The sequence below is a fragment of the Chiloscyllium plagiosum genome, chromosome 38 (assembly GCF_004010195.1).
Source record: "Chiloscyllium plagiosum isolate BGI_BamShark_2017 chromosome 38, ASM401019v2, whole genome shotgun sequence".
NCBI classification, from domain to species: Eukaryota; Metazoa; Chordata; class Chondrichthyes; order Orectolobiformes; family Hemiscylliidae; genus Chiloscyllium; species Chiloscyllium plagiosum.
The window spans coordinates 20,244,140-20,271,130 of NC_057747.1; the positions used below are offsets into that span (position 1 = coordinate 20,244,140).

Sequence of the window (26,991 nt, forward strand, 5' to 3'; positions counted from 1 at the left end):
ACAGAAAGGGAATGGGAGGCATGAGGTGGGAGAGACTTGGATGGGGTAGAAGACGTGATGGGAGAATGGATGATGTGGGTAGCAGAAAGTTGGGAGACATGAAGGGGGTCATTAGAGACATGAGGGGTTGTGGTTTGAGCATAGTTTGGATGGTAGAAGTCATAAATCTTAGAAAGGTGAGGATGTCATAAGTGGTCGTGTTGAGATTGGATACCATGAGGGGTCTTGGAGCTCATGGGGTATTTGAGAGCTGAGGCATGAGGAAAGGTGGGGGAGACATAACAGGGAACATGGATCTTGAGTGAGGGATATTATGATAGATTGTGCGGTGGTCATTGGGGAACTGGAGAACAGAGGCTTAAGGAGGGATGGGGAGATGTAATAGAAATGGAGTAGGAGTGCAGTGATAGGATTAGTGGATGATATTGAGTTGAATAAGGGGAATGTTTGACAGGCAAGTACATGTACTGCAGATGGCAGTAGTATATGTATGCTGTTGGTCCATTAATTACTACAGCTGTTCAAATATCCATGATCTATATTGGCTGCTGAAGATTTGGCAGGGCCATGTGTAAACTTATCTGTAACGTTTAATTTAGAGTACACATAGATGACTCTCAGTCATTTTGCAGCTAATCCTGGTATCCTAAGTGAGGCTGAGAAGGAGGGATGTTGGGGACTACTGAGCTTTTTGTTTGGCAAGAGGACTGGGGAGTAGAATGTGCAAGAGTATGAAATTTTGGGTAAAATAGTGGAATGTTTTGGAGTTTAAGGTGTGATTGAGAGTTGGAGTACATGATCATGGAAAACTTGGTTTGGTGGAAAGTTTATTTTGAAAATGTGTTCTGGCTAGTACACGTTGCTTAATGTTAGTCCCCACCTTTCTTGAGCATAATTCAGAGATGGTGCTTCTGCCAATTTGTAAGCAAAATGGCTCTATGCCCCTTTACTTCATCCTCTTTAATATAACAGTGGAAGTGCCAGGATCAGTCATTCTGAAAATTAACACTGGTCCAGTGGCAATCTCACTGGACGTGCATATGAATTAGTGCAGTAGTAGGCTACTTGGCCCTTTAAGTCTGCCCTGCATTGTCTTAAATAAGATCATGGTTGATCTGTTTGTGTTCCAAATTCTACATTCCCAACTATCCCTGTGAAAATATTTTGTGCTCCCATCTCCATCACTTTCTGAGGTAGAGTATTCCAAAGTCTCTCAACGCTCAAAGAGCAACATTTCTCCCTCATCTATGTCCTAAAAGGGTGATCCCTAATTTCAAAACACTGTCGCCTAGTTCTGGGTTGGGCCACAAAATGAAACATTATTTCCACATCCACCTTGTCCGGACTATTTTAAACATCAATCAAATCGTGCCTTGTTCTTTTGAATTGTAGTGAAAATGAACACGGCCTGTCCAGGTTTTTCTCTTAAAAGAGTTCTCCTGTTCCATATATCGATCTAATAGGCCATGCTTCTGTAATAACTATTGATGACATTCATTTAAATATGCACTACCAATTCATTAACTTTATTATCAACACAGTACACATTGAGATGCAGATCGTTTAGTTTTGTTTTTTTATCTTGTAATACCTAGTTGTGACTGCTAGTATATTCTTAGGGCTTTTTTTTCTCTCTCCCTTCGTGCCATTCTCTGACCTTCATTTCCACATTCATATTTTGCTGTGCTGCCTTGGCTCTATGCTTGGATTTGTTACAACTACCCAAACTTTATCATTCAGCTTCCTTGTTTAGTTTAAAGCCATCTCTACTTTCGTGGTTATGTAGCCTAAACAAATACCTGTCCCAGCTATACAGATCCCACTTTCCCCATACTGGTGCCCCACGAATCAGAACCGACTTCAGCTCATTGAATCTACGCCAGTCAAAAACGACCACCTAACTATTCTAATGTAATTTACCAGCACTTAGATCATTGCCTTGTATGACTTAGCATTGCAAACACTCATCTAAATACTTAAATGTTATGAGGGTTTCAGCCTCTACCACTCTTACAGGCAGTGAGTTCTCAATTCCCACTATCCTCTGGATAAAAAGGTTTTTCCTCACCTCTCTAAATTTTCTGTCCTTTTCCTTAAATCTATGACCTGGGTCATTGATTCCTCCATCAGCAGGAAAGGCTTCTTGCTGTCTATCTTTGCTCCTCATAATTTTTATATCTCAGTCACATCCTCTCTCAATTTCCCTGCTTTTAAAAGAAACAACTCCAGTCTGTCCAATTTCTCTTCATAACTGAAACTTTCCAGCCCAGGCAGAATCCTTGTAAAGCTCCTCTACACCCACTACAGTGTTTTCACATTACTCCATAATGTGGGTTCCAGAACTGCATGCAATGCCCTAGCTTTGACCTAACCAATGTTTCATATAATTCCAACAGGACTTCCCTGCTTTTAAACTCTCTCTGTCTTATCTTATAAAGGCAAGTATACCATTTACTGTATCCTCTTAACAACTTTATACCTGTTGATACCAGGATCCTACCATTCGTGATATATTCTTTTGTCTTGTATGTCCTGTCCAAGTGCATCACCTTACCTGCATCTGAATTGAATTCCATTTGCCACTGATCAGTCCATGTGACCACCCAGTCTCTATCCTCTTGTAAGCTAAGGTTATCTGCCCCAGTATTGAACGCCCCTCACTTCTCAAATTTTATCCATCTTCTGCTAGTTTTCATGCAGCTCAAGTCAATAATCCAGCAATGATATTTTTTGAGGTTCTGCTTTTTAAATTGGAACCTGATTTTTTCACACTACTGTCAAATTGTCAATAAAATAAACCTCGTTCACTTCTGTTCTTTAATGGGAGAATTCAGTGTTGATTAGTGTTCTAGCCTGCACTTCCTAACTGCCATCTCAGTATTCTAGTGGTTCAAGGCCAAAAATGGTTAATCTGCAAGTGATGGCTTTGCCAGTGCTGCCCACTTTCCATGAAAGTATTAAAGAAAAAGAATGATGTTTCGTATACTGGTAAGAATGTTGGATTCATCCATTTTGAGTTTTGAAGATTTGGTTTTTGGTATTTCTTATTGGCGAATAAGAGGTGAACACGCTCGGCTTGCAAAGTTCTTGCTCATGCTAGAAACTTCACTGCGTGCATAGAACACCAGGAGAAAGAGTCATTGACAATTTGGAAACTTTGAGCATTTTTTTTAAAAAAAGGTTTTTAACCTTTTAGAATTGCCATGTGTGTTTTAATAAGTCTGGTCCATTATTTGATGAAAGATGTAATGGTTTATAAATCCTAGTCATGTAGATGAATTAATATTGAGTACCTGATGAATACACTTAATGCTTCAAGTGGAATTCCGGGGTTATAAGTGGCCTGTTAGCAATCATATTGTGTGCAAAGAATTAAACTAACATTTGTCAGAAAGATATAAACAAAATTAAAATGGTTATTTTGAGCCAGTTATCTTTTTAATTCAGACTGATCTGTTTCTCTGTTATATGCAACATACAAGACCATAGTGACCCTAGCTTTGTTTCCTCATAAAGAAGCCACATATGTTTTGGGATGAAGTCTGCAGAGCAGATGAGGCAGCAAGCGCATATCCAAGTGGTCAGCAAGAACCTGTATAGTCAAGATAACAGTCATACTCCTTTGACCCATGGTGTACTAGATCATCGCATGGTAAGCTCAGAATTCATATGCACTAATATTGTAGTAACAAGGCTTTTTAAGATAACTATCTTTAGGATTGCATTGTCAAGTGAAAGCATTAAGTACTGTTGCTAATTGGCTTGTACAGTATTTCTCCTTTTTTGAAGTTATGGATGCAGTTTAATTTTTTGAAGTACCAGTCATAATCTGAGTTAATCTTTTAGCCACCTATCTGGACGGCATGGTCAGTCAGTAGTTAGCACTGCTGCCTCTCAGCACCAGGAACTTGGGTTTGAATCCAGCCCCAGGTGGCTTTCTGTGTGGATGCACATTCTTCCTGTGTCAGTGTGGGCTTCTTCTGGGTAATCCAGTTCCCCCCCACAATCCAAAGACGTGCAGGTTAGGTGGATTGGCCAGGCTAAATTGCCCATAGTGTCCAGGGATTTGTAGGTTAGATGAATTAGCCATGAGAAAATTTGGGGTTACAAGGAAAAGGTAAGGGGATGGGTTTGAGTTGGACGTTCTTTGTGGAGTCGGTATTGCCTTCAAATGGCCCACTTCCACACTGTCAAAATACCAGATGGTAACAACCTAGAAGAAAATACATTTAATTGTGATGCAGTATATGTTGCTATTAAATTGATTGGAAAGCAGTTTTGTGACTTTGCTATTCTGTCATGGAACAGTAATATGTTCTTAATCAATCTTAACACTCGTACTTCAATAGGGAACCAGTGAGAAGGATCGTCCGTGTGAAACATGTGGGAAGAATCTGGCTGATTGCATTGGACATTATGGATACATTGACTTGGAGCTGCCATGTTTCCATGTTGGTTATTTTAAAGCTATTATTGGCATCTTGCAGGTAGGAAAAATAACATACAGTTGCTGTTAATGTACTAATTCTGCAAATGGTAACCTTGTTGGTTAGCTATGGGATTGAATTTGATTCATTAAGATAATGGTATTGTACCATTATTCAAAGGGGTGCAAAGGATAGACTAACTAATTATAGGCCACACAATCTGCTTGCTTTCCTTCATTGATGAGGTATTATGGAACTATGTCAGACATTGGTTAAGTCACAGCTGAAATGTATTGTACAGTTTGGCTTGCTACATTGCAGGAACGGAATAATTGTTCTAGATATTGTGCCGTGGGAATTTATAACTATGTTACCAGGGTTTGAACATTTTAGCTTTAAGGAAAGTTTAGATGGGCAAGAGTTGCTTTCCTTAGAACAAAGCAGGTTGGGCTTATATAGAGTGGATAGGGAATATCTATTTCTCCCTAATGGAGAAGCAATTTACCAAAGGGCATAATTTAAGGTAACTGATAGAAGGACTAGAGGGACATGAGGAAATGCCTTTTCACTCAAGGGTGGTGAGTATTTTGAAGATGCTACCCAGTTTGGTGGGTGAATGCCAGAACCCTCGATTCATTTAGCTAAAAAAAACCTGAATCCACACCTGAAATGCTGTAATCTGTAAGGCTGTGGACCAGATGCTGGGAAGGAGGCTTAGATGGGCAGCTAGTGTATTTGATCAACGCGGACAGGAGGGGCTATATGGTCTCTTTCTGTGCCATAACCAATAACCCAAACTCACTCGTTTAGCTATGAAGACAAACAGCCTAATGTTCTGAAACTAGTTTCCAGTTGTCTGCATTACATTTCTCTTTCTTTTATTAGGTTTTGAACCCTAGCTCAAAAGAAAGTGTTTGGAAAATGGAAATGTCACAGAGCAACAGGGAGCTCTGAACTTTTGGTTGAACTTTGTGGATCAATCCACCTGACATATACTGACGTCAAAGTGTTTGATGCTGTCAGTGTGTGGAAAGAAGTGGCAGTGATCATCAAAGTATTTATCATTTTTGACCTTGATAGGTGTATCTGAATTTGAGCAAAAATATGCCTTGATTGTGGGTGACCTTATTTTCAAATGGTCATTTTATGTACTGTAAATGCATTTCAACAATCTTGAAGAACGAACTGAGATTTTATTAAGAAGGGTTTGGAGGGATATGGGCGAAATGCTGGAAAATGGAACTAGATCAGTTTAAGCTGAACGGTCTGTTTCCGTGCTGTATAACTCAGTGACTATAGTCAGTAGCATTGCTGAAAATCCCCCTCCTGCACAACAGGGAGAATTTTGTGGTCACAATTTATTTTATTTGATTTCAAGCTGCTCTCACTTGGAGTAGAGAATAATGAACAAGGTTTTTCAGTGTTACTTAACCAGCATTAGGTCAGTCAGAGGGAACCAAAGAAGAGATGACGAACTTTTGAGCAGATTGAAAATATTTGGAAGGGAGAACATTGTAATAACTGTTTCTTTAACAAAACTTGCTGCACCTCTTTGGGCTGTGTTTTAAGTTGTACAAGCCCTTGGTGCATCTTAGACATTTAGTTATTTTGTAATTTGGAATGTCCATGATAACATTGTTCTTTCTGTATTTCATTATGCAAGTTTTGCAAACATAATAGGGTAAATAGTGGAGTGCCACAGGGATTAGTGCTAGGGGCATATCTATTTACAGGAAATATTAATGATTTGGATGAGGGAAGTGAACGTACTCAGGTTGAAAGTACTATCATCAAGTTTGCAGATGACACAAGATTAGATGGGAAGGAATGTGATGAGGATAATACAATCTGCAAAGGAACATAGGTTAAGCGAGTGGGGGAAAAAACTTAGCAAATGGAATATAATGTGGGAATATGTAATGCTGTGAACTTTGGCAAGTAGAATAAAAAAGCTGATTTTTATTTAAATGGAGAAAGACTGCAGAAAGCTGCAATACAGGGATTTATGGGTCCCCGTGCATGAATCACAAACAGCTAGTGTCTAAGACTGAGATGGGGAAGAACTTTTTCTCTGGCAGTGGAATTCTTTACTGCAGAGGGCTATCAAGGTTGGGTTGTCAAGTATATTCAAGATTGAGATCGATTTTTAATCATTAAGGGAGTCTGGGTTATGGGGATAAAGCAAGAATGTTGAGTTTAGGATTATCAATTCAGTTAGGATCTCATTGAATAGCAAAGTAGACTCAGGCCAATTGGCCTACTTTTGCTCGTGTCTTCTGCCGATGATCACACAGCAAGATTCCTTCTTGTCTTTAGTGGCTAGAATATTGAAAACGGCAGTTAATGTCCTTAAGGTATATTGCACTTGGTTTGGATCTAACATTCACCATCGTGTTCAACTCCCAATCCCTGATTAAAAGTCTAATTCACTGTGTCATGCATGCACACCTACCTGCAGTTGTCTAGGAAGCTAATGGTTCAAGCTGCTTATGCTTTGGTATATTTATTTTTCGCAGATGATCTGTAAAGTATGCTCTCATATTCTGCTGTCTCAAGAAGAAAAGAAGCTGTTTCTCGATACTTTAAAAAGACCTGGATTAACCTATCTTCAGAAACGAGGCCTAAAGAAAAAAGTTTCTGAGAAATGCAGGAAAAGGACCTTTTGTCTATATTGTGGATCCTTCAATGGTAGGAGTTTATTGTAAAGTATTGCTGGTATTTAGTTAATTATGGAAAATGTACACAAAAAATACTTAATTTATAACTTACCGTAGTTGAGAGTGTTTCTGTATGCCTCGTCAGCTTGGTTGTTCATTAGTAACTTTTATCACTGTTGTAAACTGTGGAATATTACTAGGTAATGCATTAATCTTTGACTTATTAGACTTATGCTCGAAACATCGACTCTCCTCCTCCTCAGATGCTACCTGACTAGCTGTGTTTTTCCAGCACCACATTTTTTGACTCTGATCTCAGGGCATCTGCAGTCCTCACTTTCTCCTTGTTGTCTATCTGGACTTCAGAAAGGCATTTGACAACGTTTAGCATGATAGACTGGTTAACAAAGTTAGATCACATGGTGTATAGCAAGAACTAGCCATTTGGATACAAAATTGGCTCGAAGATAGGAATCAGGGTGGTGGTGGAGGGTGCTCTCCGGACTGGAGGTATGTGACCAGCAGTGTGCTGTGAGGATCAGTACTGGGTCCACTGCTCTTTGTCATTTTTATAAATGACTTGGCTTTAAATATAGGAGGTATGGTTAGTAAGTTTATAGATGTCATCAAAATCAGTGGTGTTGTGGACAGTGAAGAAGGTTACCTCAGAGTACAGCAGGATCTTGATCAGATGGGCCGAAGGGCTGACGATTTTAATCTCTATAAGTGTGAGTTGCTGCAATTTGTTAGGGCAGAACTTATATACTTAATGGTAAGGTTCTGGGGAGTGTTGCAGAACAAAGGGACCTTGGAGTCCAGATTCATAGTTCCTTGTCAGTGGACTTGTAGGTAGACAGGGTAGTGAGTGAAGCGTTTGGTATGCTTGCCTTTATTGATCAGTGAATTGAGTGTAGGAGTTGGGAGGTCATGTTGCAGCTGTACAGGACATTGGTTAAGCCACTTTTGGAATATTGCGTTCAATTCTGGTCTCCCAGCTATAGGAAAGATGTTGTGGAACTTGAAAGTTTTCAGAAAAGATTCAAAGAATGTTGCCAGGGTTGGAGAGTTTGAGCTATAGAGAGAGGCTGATTAGGCTGGGACTATTTTCTCTGGAGCATCGGAGGCTAAGGCATGACCTTATAGAAGTTCATAAAGTCATGAGAGACATGGATAGGGTGAATAATGAAGTTCTTTTCCCAGGGAAGGGGAGTCCAAAACTAGAGGGAATAGGTTTAAGGTGAGAAGGAAAAGATATAAAAGGGATCGAAGGAGCATTTTTTCATGCAGAGGGTCATAGAATCCCTACAATGTGGAAACGGGCTATTTGGCCCAAGAAATACACACTGACTCTCTGAAGAGTATCCTACCCAGAACCATTGCCCTACACTATTACTCTACATTTCCCCTGATTAATGCACCTAACCTACACATCTCTGAACACTATGGGCAATTTAGCATGGCCAATTCACCCAACCTGCACATCTTTGGACTGTGGGAGGAAACCTGGGCAGCCACGGGGAGAATATGCAAACTCCACACAGGCGATTGAATCGAACCCAGGCCCTGCTGCTGTGAGGTAGCAGTGCTAACCACAGAGCCACCATGCCGAGGGTGGTGCATGAATGTATGGAATGAGCTTCCAGAGGAAGTGGTGGAGGCTGGTATAATTACAACATTTAAAAGGCATCTGGATGGATACATGAATAGGAAGGGTTTAGAGGGATATGTACCAAATGCTGGCAAATGGGACCTGATTAACTCAGGGTATCTGGTCAGCATGGATGTGTTGGACTGAAGAAACTGTGTTTCCATGCTATGCATCTCTGTGACACAATGTTTGCATGTATTTTGAGCCCACAAGGTCACACTGAATACTCTGGCAAGTTCATGTATTCTGCTTTGTGGGTAAGCTGACCAATAGAAGAGTGTCAATAAACAGAAACTTTCAGATTATGATCGCAGTAATCCTGATCTTTGCACCAAAATTCTTTCAGCAGAGATTGAAAAGAAACAACGGTGGCGCAGTGGTTAGCACTGTCTCACAGCGCCAGGGACACTGGGTTCGATTCCAGCCTTGGGTGACTGTCTGTGTGGTGTTTGCATATTCTCCGCATATCTGTGTGGGTTTCCTCCAGGTGCCCTGGTTTCCTCCCGCAGTCCAAAGATGTGGAGGTTAGGTGAATTGGCTGTGCTAAATTGTCCATAGTGTTCAGGGATGTTTAGGCTAGGTGCATGAGTCATGGGTAAATGTAGACTAATAGGGTAGGGGAATAGGTTTGGGTGGGCTACTCTTCGGAGGGTCAGTGTGGACCTGTTGAGCCAAAGGCCTGTTTCCACAGTGTAGGGTTTCTATGAAAGCAGCAGACGTTTTTGCAAAGTACTGAATTAGACTGAGAATCTTTTAAAATGAAAATTTTATTCATACTTAAAAATATAACATCCAAAAAGAATCATTTTACCGAGTGGCAAAAATCTTGCATCAAATCTTGAAGAATTTGTAAAAATGTGGTCAAGGTGAAAGTCAGCCAACTGAGATATTTCATTAACAGGATCCTGGCTTTAAAATAACCTTTCAGTCTCTCAAATTGTTTGCATATTTTAAAAAAGAGTTTTTAAATCGCCAACCTTATGATGTATTAGCTTGGTTCAGTTGATAGTGTTGCCTCTCGGTCAGAATCCTCATTCCTGAAGAAGGGCTTATGCCCGAAACGTCGATTCTCCTGTTCCTCGGATGCTGCCTGGCCTGCTGTGTTTTTCCAGCACCACATTTTTCAACTCTGATACTGCAGCATCTGCAGTCCTCACTTTTTCCCCCTCGGTCAGAATGCCATGGGTTCAAGTTCCTCATCAATTCAGTGCTATGCATCTCTATGACTCTGTGCTGAAGTTGGGTGACATTGTCACAAAGATTTTTTTGGATGATGGATAAAATGGAGGCCTCCTCAACTCAATCTAATAATTAATTAAGAGTTTCAAATTTCAAACTGTTATTTAACAAAAATCAAGCCTTTTCAATCTTCCTCCTTAATCCAACACTATCAAAAAGCAGTTTAACTGTAAACTCATCATTTTATTCTTTGTCGGTTTTACTGTTTGTATACGCACAACATGGAATTTTCAATGTAATTAATTCAAGATCATGTTTTAGGTTAGTTCTAAAATGTTATACAGTATCATAAGACCATAGAAATAAGAACGGGAGTAGGCTATTGGTCCCCTCAAATCTGCCCTGCCATTCAACAAGGTTATGGTTGATCTTTGTCGAGAGCGTGGTGTTGGAAAAGCACAGCAGGTCAAGCAGCATCCAAGGAGCAGGAGAATTGACATTCCAGGCATAAGCCCTTCATCAGGAATGAGGCTGGTGGGCTGGGGGGATTGAGAGAGAAATGGGAGGGGGCTGGGGCAGGGGAAAGGTAGCTAAGAATGCGATAGGTAGATGAAAGTGGAGGAGAGGTGATAGGTCGGAGAGGAGGGTGGATTGAATAAATGGGAATATCAATGGACAGGTCAACAGGATGGTGCTGAGTTGGAGGCTTGGGGTTGGGATAAGGTGAGGGGGAGGGGAAATGAGGAAACTGGTGAAATCCACATTAATTCCATGTGGTTGCAGGGTCCCAAGGCAGAAGATGAGGCGTTCTTCCTCAAGCTGTCGGGTGGTTAGGATTTGGCAATGGAGGAAGCCCAGCACCTGTATGTCCTTGGTGGAGTGGGAGGGGGAGTTGAATGTTCACCCACAGAGCGGTGGGGTTGGTTGGTGCGGTGTCCAAGAGATGTTCTCTCAAACAATCCACAAACTGGTGTCCTGACTCCCTGATGTAGAGGAGACCACATCAGGTGCAATAGATGCAGTAGATGACATCGGTGTAAGTACAGGTAAATTTCTGTCAGGCGTGGAAAGATTTGGATTCATGCTTGCAGGTCGTATATTTGTCATTTTTACTACAATCCCATTGACTCCCACTGCTACTTGGACTACACTTTCTCCCACCCTGCCTCATGTAAAAACACCATCACTTATTAGCAACTCCTCCACCTCCGCTGTATCTGTTTCCAGGATGGTCAATTCCACCACAGAAAATTCCAGATGGCCTCCTCCTCCAAAGACCACAATTTCCTCTCCCTCATGGTCGACAATGCCCTCCAGTGAATCTCTGCCCTTGAACATCACCCCTCCCAATGCAACAAGGACAGACCCCACCAGCATGTCCTCACTTTCCACCCCACCAGCCTCCATATACATTGCATCATCCTCTGCCATTTCCACCACCTACAAACAGACTCCACCACTCGGGATATACTTCCCTCCCCACCTCTATCAGCATTTTGGAAGGACTATTCCCTTCGCAACTCCTTTGTCAGATCCATGCCCCCCCCCACTAGCCAATACCCCCTCCCTGGCACCTTGCCTTGCCTTTGCAAGAAGTGCTAAATCTGCGTCCACACCTCCCCCCTCACCTCTGTTCAAGGCCCCAAAGGATCATTCCACATCAACAGAAATTTACCTGTACTTCCACTGATGTCATCTACGGTATCCGTTGCACCTAATGTGGTCTCCCCTACAACGGGGAGATGGGACTCCAACTTGCGGATCATTAAGGAGAACATCTCCTGGACACCCGCACCAACCATCCCCACCGCCCCGTGGCTGAACACTTCAACTCTCCCTCCCACTCCACCAAGGACATGCAGGTGCTGGGCATCCTCCATCGCCAAACCCTAACCATCCAATGCCTGGAGGAAGAACGCCTCATCTTATGCTTTGAGACCCTGCAACAACACAGGATTAATGTGGATTTCACCAGTTTCCTCATGTCCCCTCCCCCACACCTTATCCCAGTCCCAAGCCTCCAACTCTGCACCGCCCTCTTGCTCTTGATCTGTCCATTGTCTTTCCCATCTATCCGCTCCCCGCTCCTCTCTGACTTATAATTTTCTCCCCCACCTTCTGTTCAGTTCTTTTTCCTGAGGTCCTTACACACTTAGTGCAACTGCAACGCACCAACCTCTGTGAACAAGCAACCAAATTTATTAAGTGCAGTACAGTACAAGCTTTGGGGAAACTCTGAACACTCCTCACCATGCTTGTGAGTCATGTCCAGGGGTCTCTCTGTGAACAAAGGAAACAGTCCTTCCTTTATATAAAATCTTTACATCACAGTTAGTAATGCCCACAAAACAACCCACAGTCACATGCCACTCAAGATACAATACAGTGACCACCTCACCTCCAGAAACAATGTAATGCAAATCATCACTTAATGGTCAGATCTGGTGTGAATTGTATTTTTAAAAAACTATCGGGAGTAGTCAGAATTCCAATTATAATGTTCTTATTGATTTCTGAATAGGGGATGAAAATGTAAATCATCCCTGAATGGCAAGGGATGGGAATGTAAACCTCCCACTTCCACCTATAAGACAAAGACACATCACCCTACCCCCGGGACATTCAACTCTGATCTCCAGCATCTGCAGTCCTCACTTTCTCCTATGGTTGATCTTCCCCAGGCTTCAACTCCTCTTTGTGCCAGTCCCTCTTCGCCTTGAACTCCTGATATTTTGAGACCCGTCAACTTCCTCTTTAAATGTTTTCAGTGAACTAACCTCCATTACTCTCGGATAGAAATTTCCAGACATGCATAACAGTCTGGGAGACAAAATTCTTCAGCTTTTTAGTCACCTACTGCTGATTTCTGGAAAAAACGCCTAAATCCTCTGGTCTGCCACCAGTTTTTGACATTTCATCTGCCTTAGTTTTTGGTTGAATATGCTGCTTGACTACCTTTGTTAACCTAAGGTAGTTCATCCTTCTGATCAAGTCCTTATTTTTGACTAGACTAAATTTTTCTTGACCATTATGAAATGTCTGCTTAAATGTTTGCCCCTGGTCATCTACAGATTATCCCCTTAAATCTATTTTCTCAGCCTGCTTTAGTCAACTCCTTCCTCATACTTCTGTAATTTCTCTTATTTAAGTGCAAGACAACGATTTGAGACCCAGGTTACTCTCCCTCAAACTGAATTTGAAATTATACCATATTGTGATCTCTATTCCTCCAGAGATGGTCACAAGATCCATTATTAATCCTAATTCATTACACATTACTAGATCTAAAATAGCTTGTTCCTGTGATATGTCTGAAATGTATTGCTCGAAGAAACAATCCTTGATACACTATAAATTTGTTTTCTTGTCACCCAAGCATTTTTGATCTGTCCAGTCAGTATACTGTTTATAATTGTTCACGCCACTTGTAGTGCCTTTCTTACATGCCTCCTTTACATCCAAATTTATACTTTACCACACAGCGAGTAATCCCTCCAGGAATTATAAACAACTTCCATTCATGACTCACTTGCTATTTCTGCCAAAACTGATTCCACATCACTATCCCAGAAATAAAGACGCTTTCCTAGCCCTTATCACAAATTGAACAGTTTTTTTGTATTTGTTTTTTCAGCTCATTCTATAGTTAAAATGTTGGCACTTTTATTTTAAATAGGTCCTGTGAAAAAATGCGGCTTATTAAAAATTATTCATGAAAAATACAAGACAAATAAGAAAGTGATGGATCCTGTGGTATCAGATTTTCTACAGTCTTTTGATATTGCCATAGAACACAACAAAGAAGTGGAGGCGTTGCTTGGAAGAGCTCAGGTTAGTGTTGTGATCTTCAAATTCTGCACTTTATTATCAAATTGAATGATCTTACGTAGTTTTATTAGTTTTTTGGATTGGTAAGATTGATAATGTGAGGTCTATTTGAGAACCTGACCAGCTGTCCAATGTAATAACTCATAAAAGAAAATACAAACTATGGAATGAAGTTAATTATAGCACTTGAAATTCTAATAGATATATTAAAGTTAAACTTTAATGGATAACCACTGTAAAGGTTTTCACAGAGCTAATCTTTGATTATCTTAACTATTGTAGATATGGATATTACAGCACAGATATTTTGAATATATAAATTAATTTGTACTTTATTGCAGTACGCTACTTTATTCAGTTAAAATTTGCTTGCTGCTCATATGATATCTGAGTACAGCATTAATTTATACCACTGGCAACTGGGGAAAAACAAGTTGTAACAACTCTCACTTCATTTTTCAGGAGAATCTAAATCCTCTTGTGGTGTTAAATATGTTTAAAAGAATTCCCTCAGAAGACATCCCACTGCTGCTTATGAACCTGGAAGCAGGAAAACCTGCAGACCTAGTCCTTACTCGATTACTCGTTCCTCCACTTTGTATCAGACCTTCAGTGGTCAGTGACCTTAAATCGGGAACTAATGAGGATGACTTAACAATGAAGCTGACAGAAATCATCTTCTTAAACGATGTAATTAAAAAGGTCAGGCAATGTTTCTAGTATTGATATTTTGCACAGCATTAGAATATAATATTTGATGATGAACATGTATTTAACATGCAGATGTGTAGTGAACTGATCTACTATGTAATAATTACAATAAGTAATACAGATTGTAAGTAACACGTTTTTTGAAAATACATTCCCTGAAAACATTAGCAAAGATTAGCCTAAACAGATATAAATTTGTCTTTGTGTTAGGTTCTTTTCCCAAGGTTTCACACACTAGATGCAATTTGCACACATAAACTTTAACTGTTTGCAGAGGTTAATTAAAGCTTGTACAAGCTAGGTGATCCCTTGGACCCCTCTTCGCAGGCGTGCAAAGTCGAGTCAAAGAGGCCCCGAACAAAGAAAATGTCTCCTCGTTACACAGGTCAGTTGGTAATGCTCACAGATGCACTGGCCAGACAACCTCCTCTGTCCACACACACACACAGACACCCATAACCACGTTACCCCAGGTACAATGGTAAATGCCCTAATCCTGGGGAATCATTATGAAGACGATTTCCTGACTCCGTGTTTCCCCAAGACAATGTAGGTGTGATATGCCTAGCTTCAGGGATGGCTGTGAAAGCATTTCTGAATGGAAGTGACTGAATGATAGTTTAATTTGATAATAGTAGGAGAGTAGTAGCAAATGGCTGTTGAAATGGAGTAGGAGTCATCCATGTTCCTGCATGAATGTCATCCCCACCCATTTCCAGTTTAACCTTTAATATTACATTAATATCCAGAGAAATAGTCCAATTTAATCTTTTAACATTACATTTGTTCCTCAAGGATATTTGTTCTATACCTACCTTTTGGTTTTTTTTATTTAAATATTGATCTTTAATGTTCTTATTGCGAGCTAAAATGTGAAACATATAATATCGTTTCATTCTCAGTCCCTTGGTAAGTGAGATATAAATGAGCGAAAATTCCCACCTCTACCTGGCCATTATGATGCCCTGTGTGTTTCCACTTCTAGCAAAAGAGTTTTTTTTTGTTTCAAGAGCAAGGATTGATGAATTTGGATCAAATGTAGGATTGCACTATCAAGGTAGTTACTTAGTATTTTTAATAGTTTGTCTGTTAAAATATTTTGACATTTGAAAGAATTGGTCGACATATTTAAGATGATACATTATCCAAGTAACTGATTTTATGAGAATTTTCTGTAAAATTTTTTTGTACAAGAAACTTGTTTTAACTGGCAAGTTATCAACTGGCACTCGATAAAACCAGCAAAAACCACCTACTGAACTGAAGCACTAAGTATTTCTTTAAAGAAACCTCTTATTGGGTTTATTCATTTCAAATTACAGTTTGTGGTTTTTCTGGAAGGTTTTATTCTACAGATTATATGTACTATAAACAAGTCAAAGACTGAAGACATCTGGATTATTAGTGTTGGCTGCTGTTTGAACTCTGGTCACTATAGTTATGTCTGAGTAAGGCAGTATTTCCTGGAGCGGACTGAAGCAGCTAATTCTGACGATATAAAGTTTACTTAGAATTGTCTCAAAATGAGAGAGGGGTTCTCGTTGGTATCTAGTTAAAGGAAGGGAAAGCACCACTGTGACTTTTGTTTTATTCCTTGCGCTCAAACATTACCTCTATGTACACATATCTGATGTGACAGTTTTGCTGTTTATGCATTGTACAAACAGTACTTATTTGATCAAGAAATAATTTTGGAACACCTGTCGTGCAGTGCCTTTGATATTAAGATCCTGATAGAGATCAATAACAATTAAAAAATAAATTTCATCTTCCAATTAGCTGAACATTAGATTACTTACAGTGTGGAAACAGGCCCTTCGGCCCAACAAGTCCACACCAACCTGCCGAAGTGCAACCCACCCAGACCCATTCCCCTACATTAACCCCTTCAGCTAACACTACAGGCAATTTAGCATGGCTAATTCACCTAACCGGCACATTTTTGGACTGTGGGAGGAAACTGGAGTACCCGGAGGAACCCCACGCAGACACCGGGAGAATGTGCAAACTCCACACAGTCAGTTGCCTGAGACGGGAATTGAACCCAGGTCTCTGGCACTGTGAGGCAGCTGTGCTAGCCACTGTGCTGCCTACTATTACAGGATTTCATATTTTTAAGACTTATTATAATAAACAGACCAAAAACACTCTTGACAAAACATATTTTTGCAGGCAACTTACAAATTTAAATTACAGAACTGAATTCCAGTCCCTCCCCTTATTTTAATGCAACCAACAAAAAAAACTTAGATATATGTTACACTGTTTTTAGCTGGACATTACATTCTCCCAGGCAAAAGCGAGGACTGCAGATGCTGGAGATTAGAGTCAACAGTGTGCTGCTGGAAAAGCACAGCAGCTCAGACAGTATCCGAAGGGCAGGAAAATCGGCATTTCCGGCAAAAGCCCTTTGTCAGGAATGAAGCAGGGGGCCTCTGGAGTGGAGAGATAAACATTCTCCCAGACCAGTCCAAACTGATTTGTATCTCCCAATGGTTTGCTACATTTCCTTTTTCAGCCTGGTAACTTCTCACCCTTCGTAGTGAAAGTGTTAATGAAGATCATCTTTCTTGCACAAATTACAAAGGAACCTCGATTATCCAAACGAGGTTTGCAGGCACTATTTCGTGCACATGGTACCCTGCCTCCCTGCCCGCCCTCAACCCTGTCCATGCCCACTTCAAACCCCGACCACTCCTCAATAGCCTTTGCCCTATACAGGACAATGTTGGAGAGATTATCTTGGGAAGAGGGATTCGTGGTTCACCCCTATGTAGAACTCCAGAGGAAAATGGGGTGGGGTGTGAGACTGCAGGAGGTCTATCATTTGGAGACGGTGCCTGGACTCTCCAGGACTATTCTCAGCAGCATTTCAGTGAGCTGAGTTCGTTTTTAATTATTGTACCTGTAAACAAAAGACACAATCAGGGTTAAAATAGTTCTTTGACATAATGTTTCTATCGGGACCTTGAGATGCCCTTCAGATAATCCAAAATTCGGATAATTGATATTCAGATAATCGAGGTTCCTCTGTCGACACATCTTTCAGCTTTGTTTCAACTTCTCATAAGTTTGATCATTTTAATCCGAGCATGTACATCCACTTGCATTCTAGCACAGTGAACCATCCTGCATCTTCTCAGATTAACCCATCATTGCAATATTCAGTGATGTTTTAAGAAAACTTATAAGCCAGTTTTTATACAGGCTTCCTCCGGACCTTTTGATGTTGTAATGTTAATCACATGGGTCTTGCATTCAGGTGGAAATGCTCCTTAGCCATCCTTGAGACCCCAATTCTGTTTGATCTTGGAAGTAAACAGACATTTTAAAGCACAGCTGTTTATAATCTGACATTCTCAACATTTTTTTTGTGTGACTTTGGAGACTCCCAGTCTATCCACTGTTAGCATTTATCCTGCTGGCATTGTCTCCCGAGTACAAATATCTTGCACTTTCTTTCCTGTAGGACAGTCTCTAACAATTAAACCACTGAGTTGGTTCAGGTAGACTTTAAGACAGGTTACATGATTCCCTTAAGCATGATTTTATGAACCACATAACTGACCCATTAGCAACCTACTATGATGTAAAAGCATTTCAGACTTCTGAACAAAGATACCATCTTGTGACTACTGTTTTAACTTTCTATATTTTTACTTTACATTCAACAATTTAGTTTCAAATAATAGGCAATACATGTATTGTATTAAACATTAATGCATTAAGCAAATTAGGAATTTTAATTTTTTTTGAATATTTCAAACTTTATGAAAGCAACAACTTTCTGTTTTTATATAGTTTTTCTTTTTAACTATGCCTCTTTGCTGTGAGGAAATTAATGTTCCATAGCCCTACAGGTGCATTGTAGCTGCCCGACAACCATGTGCAGCGTACAGTCACTCTGCTTTCGAAGCTCTCCTCTTCTTCTTTTGTACTAGAACCAAAGTCATGCCTACCCTATTATTTTGCTTTGTTTCACTGTGATCGACTTCTTCACCAGATCAGTTTTCTTTTCTGACATAGTATGCAATGATTTTCATCCTGCTCCATTCTGTCAGCAAAAACATTAAAGAAATGTAAACTTAAATATTTGAATTATCCACAGGGCAACCTCGAATATCCGAACGACATGGGTGGGGAGTATTTTGTCCAGATAATTGAATGTTTGGATTACACAGTTTGCCCAAGCATTGGGATCTTGAAATCTTGTTCAGATAATCCAAAATTCAGATAATTGAATGTTCAGATAACACAGTTTAGCCAAGCATCGGGACCTTGCGATCTTGTTCGGATCGTCGATGTTGTTCTGTACAGAAGACAGAAAATAGAGAAGGAAGAGAAAATCTGAAAGGAAAACGCTTAAGGAATATAGGTGTTCTAGGTAAACAGAGATTTGGCTAGCATTTATAGTATTACTGATGTCACAAAAATATATTGGACTGACATTTAGAAGCAGTGATGCAGGCACGTATAGTGAAGTGGACATTAGCATTCTTAAGGTAAAATTAGATTGAAAATGGTTATATCAAGCAAAAGCCTTATCTCTGTATTTAAAAAAAAGGAAATGGAAATTGCCATAACATTATGAACTGGTGCTGTAAAATGTCACCATACTTTTTCCAGATGATAGAGCTGCAGACTCCTTCGAGAGAGAGTGGTTATTTAACATGAGGGTAACCACGCCTCAAATGAAGGGAGAGATTGAGAAGGAGAATCCTTCATGGCAGTTTTAGCTGGTGCAGGAATTGAACCCACACTGTGCATCACAAACCCGCTGTTCAGCCAAATGACCCCTGTCTCAGTATAGTCCACTTGTAAACTTCAGTTCAAAATCCATTTGAATGCCTCCACTTCAACAAGTATAATTAGATCACGAACTTTGTTTCCTCAGCATCGAATGTCTGGAGCAAAAACTCAAATGATCATGGAAGATTGGGATTTCCTACAATTACAGTGTGCGCTTTACATCAATAGTGAACTTTCTGGAATTCCTCTCAACATGGCACCCAAGAAGTGGACCAGAGGATTTGTACAAAGGCTGAAAGGAAAACAAGGTAACTTTTCTGATAAATGTAATTAAATGATAAATGCAATTTAATAAAAGCTTTCCAGAATGATTCCATAAGTGAACAAAAAAGTACATTTGAGTATCTCCACAATTAATACTGTTAGAGCAGTCCAACATGACAGGAGCTCAATAATGCCAGCATTCTTAAGAAATTCGGTAGTTAATTCAAACTTCAGATGCTGTGAAAATGTGTGATCTCCTGTGTCTTTCTTTCTTTCAATGACGTTTGAGAAGCCATAAATTTAATTTTGTGCATAAAGCTTAAAAAAAAATGTTCACTGTGTTTAGGTTTTCGTCACTTCCCTTGGGAGTTTCTAACTCCATTGACTTAATATCAAGATCTGAATCTTCAGTAATCTCTTTTTCCAGCTTGATAGCTATCGATGTCCTTTCACCTCTTTTCCCTCCCCCCCCCCCAACTCCCCAAAAAAAATGTAACTGTTAACTATACAATTTCAGTGATCAAGACATAAGCATATACTCATCAAGATTATTTATAGGTGTCTGTAAGACTGAAAAGGCTGTTGGTTTTTTTTAAATGCACATAACTTAACAATACATCATACTCTTCATATTGGAAGAATTTTAATACGTAATGGTAACTCATTTAACATTGAACTTCAGGTCGATTTCGAGGAAACTTGTCTGGTAAAAGAGTGGATTTTTCTAGCAGAACTGTAATCTCTCCTGATCCTAACTTGCGTATAGATGAAGTAGCAGTTCCAGTACATGTGGCAAAGATCCTGACATATCCTGAAAGGGTGAGTCCTTTTAAGGATTTTTTTTTCTCTTTAATATAAAGTGACTGTTAAAGTTTATTCACTGAGATATTTTTACAACAGGTAACAAAAGCTAACCTGGAATTCATGCGGAAGCTTGTACGTAATGGACCTGAAGTACATCCAGGGGCTAATTTTATTCAACAGCGGCACACAAATCTGAAGAGGTGGTTGTTCCCTATTAAATTTTATTTTATAACTGAAGGTTCTCTATTTATATCTTTCCCTTCCCAGTCTTAACTTAATTAGTCTTCAGCTTAGCTGTGTTTTTTCAGCAATTTTTACATCAATTTAATGAAAGAAAATCTGGAATTGAAACCTACTATCAGTAATAGTAATCATGAAACTATCTTTGTTGTGACAATACATCTAGTTCTCTAATAACCTTTTAAGGAAAAAATCCGGCTCCCTTATCTAGTCTGGCCTACACATGACTCCAGGACCACAGAAATGTAATTAACTTTTGACTGCCATGTAAAATTGCTGAGCAAAAACTTTAAGGACAATTAAGGACGGACAACAAGTGGTGGCCTTGCCAGCAAGACCCATATCCTACTAAATAATCTTTTAAAAAACTAAGTCAGCTGCATATCATAAAACGTATTAGTGACATAACAGACTTTAAATTATTGGGCACACAACTATTTCTGTGAACTAACCACCACATTATTATTTATAGATGAATGCATCATGTAAAATTGCCAATGTTTGTCACTTCCACTATACTGAACATGGAGTGATTGTGAGAGTATGATATGCCCTTGCATATCTTTAAATTTTTTATCTTTTTTATATTGTGGTAAATTCTTACCAGTGCTCTGTACTCTTGGTTTCGTAGCATAGGATCTCCCCTTCTCCCAGCTTCTATCATTCACAGGATAACATTTTGGCCAGAAGCCCCTCTTATGCACCAACATGTATTCATCTGCTAATTCTGCTGCCCTTCTCGCTCCCTGAACTTTCTGTTCCTCTATATGAATTCTTACTATCTCTGGAAGTGAGTTTTGAAACTCCTCCAGCAGAATAATCTCTCATAGAGCCTCAGAGATCTTATCTATTTTTAAGGCGCGCACACATCAGTCAAAATGACTGTTAAATCTTTTGAACTCAATATAAGTCTGGTTCCTTCCATGTACAAGTCATTTACTGTATTTGTTGCTCCCGATGCAGTCTCCTCTACATTGGAGAGACAGGAGGCCTACTCACAGAGTGCCTCAGAGAACATCTCCGGGAGACCTGCACCAATCAACCCCACCGCCCCATGGCCGAATACTTTAATTCGCCTTCCCACTCTGCTGAAGACATGCAGGTCCTGGGCCTCCTTCATTGCCACTCCCTTACTACCCGACGCCTGGAGGAAGAACGCCTCATCTTCCGCCTTGGTATCCTCCAACCCCATGGTAGCAAAGTGGATTTCACCAGTTTCCTCATTTCCCCTTGCTTCCACCACCCCCCCACTTACCCTAGTTCCAACCTTGCAGCTCAGCACTATCCTCATGACCCGTCCCATCTGTCCATCTTCCTTCCCACCTATCCGCTCCACCTTCCCCTCCTACCTATCACTTTTCCCCCACCTCCATTCGTCTATTGCACTCTCAGCTACCTTCCCCACCCCCCCATCCCATGTATCTCTCGACCCCCAAGGCTCCCAGCCTCATTTCTGATGAAGGGCTTTTGCCCCGAAATGTCAATTTTCCTGCTCCTTGGATGCTGCCTGACTGCTGTGCTTTTCCATCACTACACTTGACTCTAATCTCCAGCATCTGCAGTACTCACTTTCGCCGAAATAGACAATATATCTTCCCTGAGTTGGGGAGTCCAGACCTAGAGGACATAGATTTAGAGTGAGAGATGAAAGATTTTCAAGGGAGCTAAGGGACAATGTTTTCACACAGAGGGTTGTGTGTGTATGGAATGAGCTGCCAGAGGAATTGGTGGAGGCTGCTACAATGACAACATTTAAAAAGCATCTGCATGGGTAAATGAATAGGAAGGGTTTAGAGGGATATGGGTGAAGTGCTGGCAAATGGGACTAGATTAATTTAGGATATCTGGTCAGTATGGATGTGTTGGACTGGAGGGTCTTTTTCCCTGCTGTGCATCTATATGACTCTATGCCAAATTTCTCTTCTAAGGATAAATGTAAATAAATGCAAAACCAGAAATTACCTTCATGAATTGCCTATTTTTTCTCTTGAAATAAAGATTTCTAAGATATGGAAATAGGGAGAAAATGGCACAGGAACTGAAATATGGTGATATTGTGGAGCGACATCTAATTGATGGAGATGTAGTGCTGTTCAATAGACAACCGTCCCTGCATAAACTGAGCATCATGGCCCATATAGTAAGTGCTTTATAATACTTGAGTTGTATAAACCACTTCTTTCATACTGATCTTTTCAGTTAAATCATTATTTTTGAAGTACATCAAAAGCACTTGAATAGACTTTGTACATCAGCTTCTGTGTCACAATACGACAAAAATGTTTTGACTGTTGCTTATATTTTCTGCTGTTGAATGTTTTACACAAATGTGTGCAGTGTGAGAGTTACAGAACAAGCTATTGAGGAATGTGTTTAGCTCCAATGCAGTACGAATTGCATAAGCAGAATTTTAAAAATTAATTCAATTTTCACTCTTTCAAATCTCTGGATCCCTCAACTATCCCCCACCCAAATTATATTATTATCTTCTAATATTTTGCTAATAATTGACCCAGTATTGTCAAACAATAACCAAGATCAGTTTTTTTTTATAAAATGTAAAGTCTGCTAAGATTAGGAAAAGGAAAATGTCATTTTATATATTGATGTAAATTTCAGGCCAAGGTGAAACCCCACAGAACATTTCGGTTCAATGAATGTGTCTGCACACCTTATAATGCAGATTTTGATGGTGATGAAATGAATCTTCATCTTCCTCAAACTGAGGAGGCCAAGGCTGAAGCACTGGTTCTAATGGGGGTAAGTGCAATTTGCTTCCATTGATGTACTCTTTAACACAGTGGGGCTGAATTGAAATGATTCCTTTGTTTTATTTACTATTGAACATTAATCACGAAATGACTATTCTGCAGCATGCTCAAAGGTTTGATAAGAGATCAGAGCCCACAAAATGGATTTACTACAGAGCTCAAATTGAATATGGACCAAGGACAGGGTTCGGATGACTTATCATAAAGAAATAATGAAGAAGCTTACTTTAGTGTGTATATCATGTTAATTGATACAGGAATTATGTTTTGAGAGCTGGGATTAGTCAATTGATTGGCCTATTCCATTGAAAAATCTACCACAAACCAAGGTAGAGTGTCCCAGATCTGACTGTTCAGGAACACCATTGTTTGCCCTTTTCCAGATTTTGATGCTGACCTATTCTATTCCTTCACACAGGCTTTACAGAAAAGGAGAGAAACAGCTAATTTCTAACTATCCCACCTGAAAGCAGTCAGATTTATTTTAATTGGAACATTCCTGCCAGTGCAACAAGGAACTTTGTTCGGAGAATAGAGAGGACTGGGGGAATGAACCACTAAAAGTGCTGGTAGTTTATGTGTACAACTCTCTTTGATTCCTTCTTCTGCTATTAGCCCAAGAATAGCCACTTTAAGCTTGAACTTTCTGTGGTCTGAGAACACACTCAAATGAAAAATGCCCAGTTTTTGGATAGCTGGATTTGTGATCCTCTACCTATGTTAACCATTTAAACTAATTTTCATAATAGGAGAAAGTGCTCCATTTAAATTTACAGGTTGCTATGATTAGTAATTTAACATACATTTTATGGTTAGTAATTCTGGGACTCCCAACATTGACAAGGCAATTTAAAGATAGTACTTGTGCACCATGTTGCAATGACCTCCGGTGATACCAGTGTGCTCATAACCATCTATTCATTTTTGAAATGTGATTACTGTTGTTCTGTACACAAACACGACTAATCTATGCACAGGATAGGTCCACAAAGAGTAAATGAGATAATTGGGTTGTTAGCCTGCTTTTTTGTAAAAGTGTGAACAATGTTATTTAAAACAGGAATCTTACTACTCTTAGTATTTGCCAACAGGAAATTGTCAATAATCAACCCCAAACATACTTGAGTGAAGCTGGAATGATAAACTCGGATATTTCAAATGTCTTAATCTTGTAAGGCAATTTCCTCATTTTTATTCTAAATTGAAAATAAAATACTGCGGATTATGGAAATCTGAACTAGAACCATAAATTGCTGGAGAAACTCAACCGGTCTGGCAGCAACTATGGAAAGAGTAACGAATGGTGTTTCAAGTTAAACATTAACTTTCTGAAGAAGAGTTATTATCCACAGATACTGCTGACCTGCAAGTTTAACTAGCATCTTCTGTTTTTATTCCTTGTTTTCATGGCTGTCTTAACTAGAAGATTGGTAGGCCTTTTTTGCTTGGCTTGTTTCTTGAATTGTGCTACAAATTGTTTATCCAAGCTGTTGCCTTTAATTTTGTCTGATTCGATCTAACAGGAACAAAATTTTACCCAATTCATTTCAGTAACAGTGTCTCATTCTCTGGACCATTGGACTTGTTCAAAAATGATGGGCGAAAGTGAGGACTGCAGATGCTGAAGATTAGAGTTGTGAGTGTGGTGCAGGAAAAGCACAGCAGGTCAGGTAGCATCGGAGGAGCAGGAAAATCGATGTATCGGGCAAATGCCCAAAGCATCAATTTTCCTGCTCCTTGGAAGCTGTCTGACCTGCTGTGCTTTTCCAGCACCACATTCTTGACTCTTGTTCAAAAATGATTGCAGTTGAATTAGTTTATCATTACACGATTACTTTTCTTTTCCCTTTAGACAAAAGCCAATTTGGTAACTCCTAGAAATGGGGAACCTCTAATTGCTGCAATCCAGGACTTTCTAACAGGTGAGTTAGATTTCAGCATGCTTCTGTTACTTTGTGTTACTTTACTTGAGACTTTATGGAAAGGATGTGTTAAGAATAATAAAACTACCAAGTACAAAGTTACAAAGTGAGTCAACTGTAATTTAGATTCTCTACAAACCTGCAAGAAATTACTTCAGGCCAAATGTACATGTAATCAACTATTTATTGAGATTTTAGTAAACTTTACAACTTAAAAGCACAAAATGCTCCATACTCAGCAAGTCATGCAGCACATGCTCAGAGGAAAACTCATTCCTGTTTCAGGTCAATACGCTTCTGTCAGAACCTCTTTTACTGATATACCCAGTAATCTTACTTTTTTGAATTTTTTTGCTAACTTTTACATTATCAATAAATGCTAACAAATTAAATACTAATTACATTGTAGTGATTGCTTAATGACAATTGAATCCACATCAAATAATTGCTGTAATGGATTGTTTAAAAAAAAAATTACGAGGTTTTCTTTTTGATTAGAAAGTATGTGCGCAAATGAGATTGTGCTTCTCGATAACATCAGCCTACTTTGTATCAGCATCAAAAGCATGATCCACATTTTGTTTCAATAAAGTAAATATTGCAAGAGTTACTTTTTAAAGTCTTTAAAGTTGCATATTGTTTGCTATTTTTCATGAATTGTATACAAACTACAAATATCAGTCTAGGATTTTGTCTGGATTGAAAATGTAAGTGCCCTGAAACAATATTTCCTGTTTTTTTTATTTTAAAGATCTGCTTTCTTCTTTTAGTTTGTAACCAGACAGTCAACTAGCAGGCACATTGAGGTTTAGGAATGTTTCCCCTTCCCCATCATAAATTTTTCTTACAGGAGATGTATGTCTTGTTCCACAGTTGGTAGAGTTGAGCTCAGTAATTTTGCATTTTGAAGTTGCCTTTCATGTCTTTACAGAGTATTATGTGTGTGTGTGTGTTATATATATACATACATACATACATACACATGGTTCTGGATGTAGGTTTGCTTGCTGAGCTGGAAGGTTTATTTTCAGACATTTCGTCACCATACTAGCTCTGATACATCTTCAGTGAGCCTCCAGCCGAAGCACTGCTGGTGTTTCCTGCTTTCTGTTTATATGTTTGGGTTTCCTTGGGTTGGTAACGTCATTTCCTGTTCTTTTTCTCAGGCTGTGGTAAATGGGATCCAACTCGATGTATTTGTTGATATTCCGGCATTCCAACTGGAACTCTATCAACAGACACATTGACTTGGATCCCGTTTACCACAGCCTGAGAAAAAGAACCGGAAATGACATCACCATAGGAAATGGCATCACATCATGACTACAGGAAATGGCATCACCAACCCAAGGTAACCCAAACATGTAAATATAAAGCAGGAAACACCAGCAGTGCTTCATCCGGAAGCTCACTGAAGATGTTGGTGATGAAACGTCTGAAGATGAACCTTCCAGCTCAGCGAGCGAACCTACATCCTGAACCTCAACCTGAACTACAAATCTTCTCATACACATTGTTTTATCAATGACTGCTGGAGAATATTCTATTTTGAAAAGATATTTCATTTTTGTTTGCCCAGGTGCCTATCTGCTTACCAGGAAGGACACTTTCTTTGACAGAGCAAAAGCATGTCAGATTGTTGCCTCCATTCTTTCAGGCAAAGACGAGCGAATCAAAATTAGTCTTCCACCTCCTGCAATCTTAAGGGTGATACATTTGTCTATTTTGAAAAAATGAAATAAGCTTTATAATGTTTTTGTTGAATGTGAATATGCTGAGAACTTGGGCAGG

The 26,991-nt window shown here is 39.6% G+C and overlaps 1 protein-coding gene across 3 annotated transcripts in view; it reads left to right on the forward strand.

The window, feature by feature from the left end:
* The window catches only part of polr3a (polymerase (RNA) III (DNA directed) polypeptide A), a 53,984-nt gene that overhangs the window by 1,050 nt on the left and 25,943 nt on the right, over window positions 1–26,991 (forward strand). For all 3 annotated transcript variants that reach the window (XM_043679058.1, XM_043679056.1, XM_043679057.1), the window contains exons 2-13: window positions 3,517–3,652; window positions 4,350–4,487; window positions 6,944–7,115; window positions 13,588–13,742; window positions 14,202–14,441; window positions 19,345–19,507; window positions 20,146–20,282; window positions 20,364–20,467; window positions 22,506–22,647; window positions 23,127–23,267; window positions 25,131–25,200; window positions 26,780–26,907. In XM_043679058.1, the coding sequence (XP_043534993.1) occupies window positions 3,517–3,652; window positions 4,350–4,487; window positions 6,944–7,115; window positions 13,588–13,742; window positions 14,202–14,441; window positions 19,345–19,507; window positions 20,146–20,282; window positions 20,364–20,467; window positions 22,506–22,647; window positions 23,127–23,267; window positions 25,131–25,200; window positions 26,780–26,907 (1,726 nt within the window). The remainder of the gene's footprint in view (window positions 1–3,516; window positions 3,653–4,349; window positions 4,488–6,943; window positions 7,116–13,587; window positions 13,743–14,201; window positions 14,442–19,344; window positions 19,508–20,145; window positions 20,283–20,363; window positions 20,468–22,505; window positions 22,648–23,126; window positions 23,268–25,130; window positions 25,201–26,779; window positions 26,908–26,991) is intronic.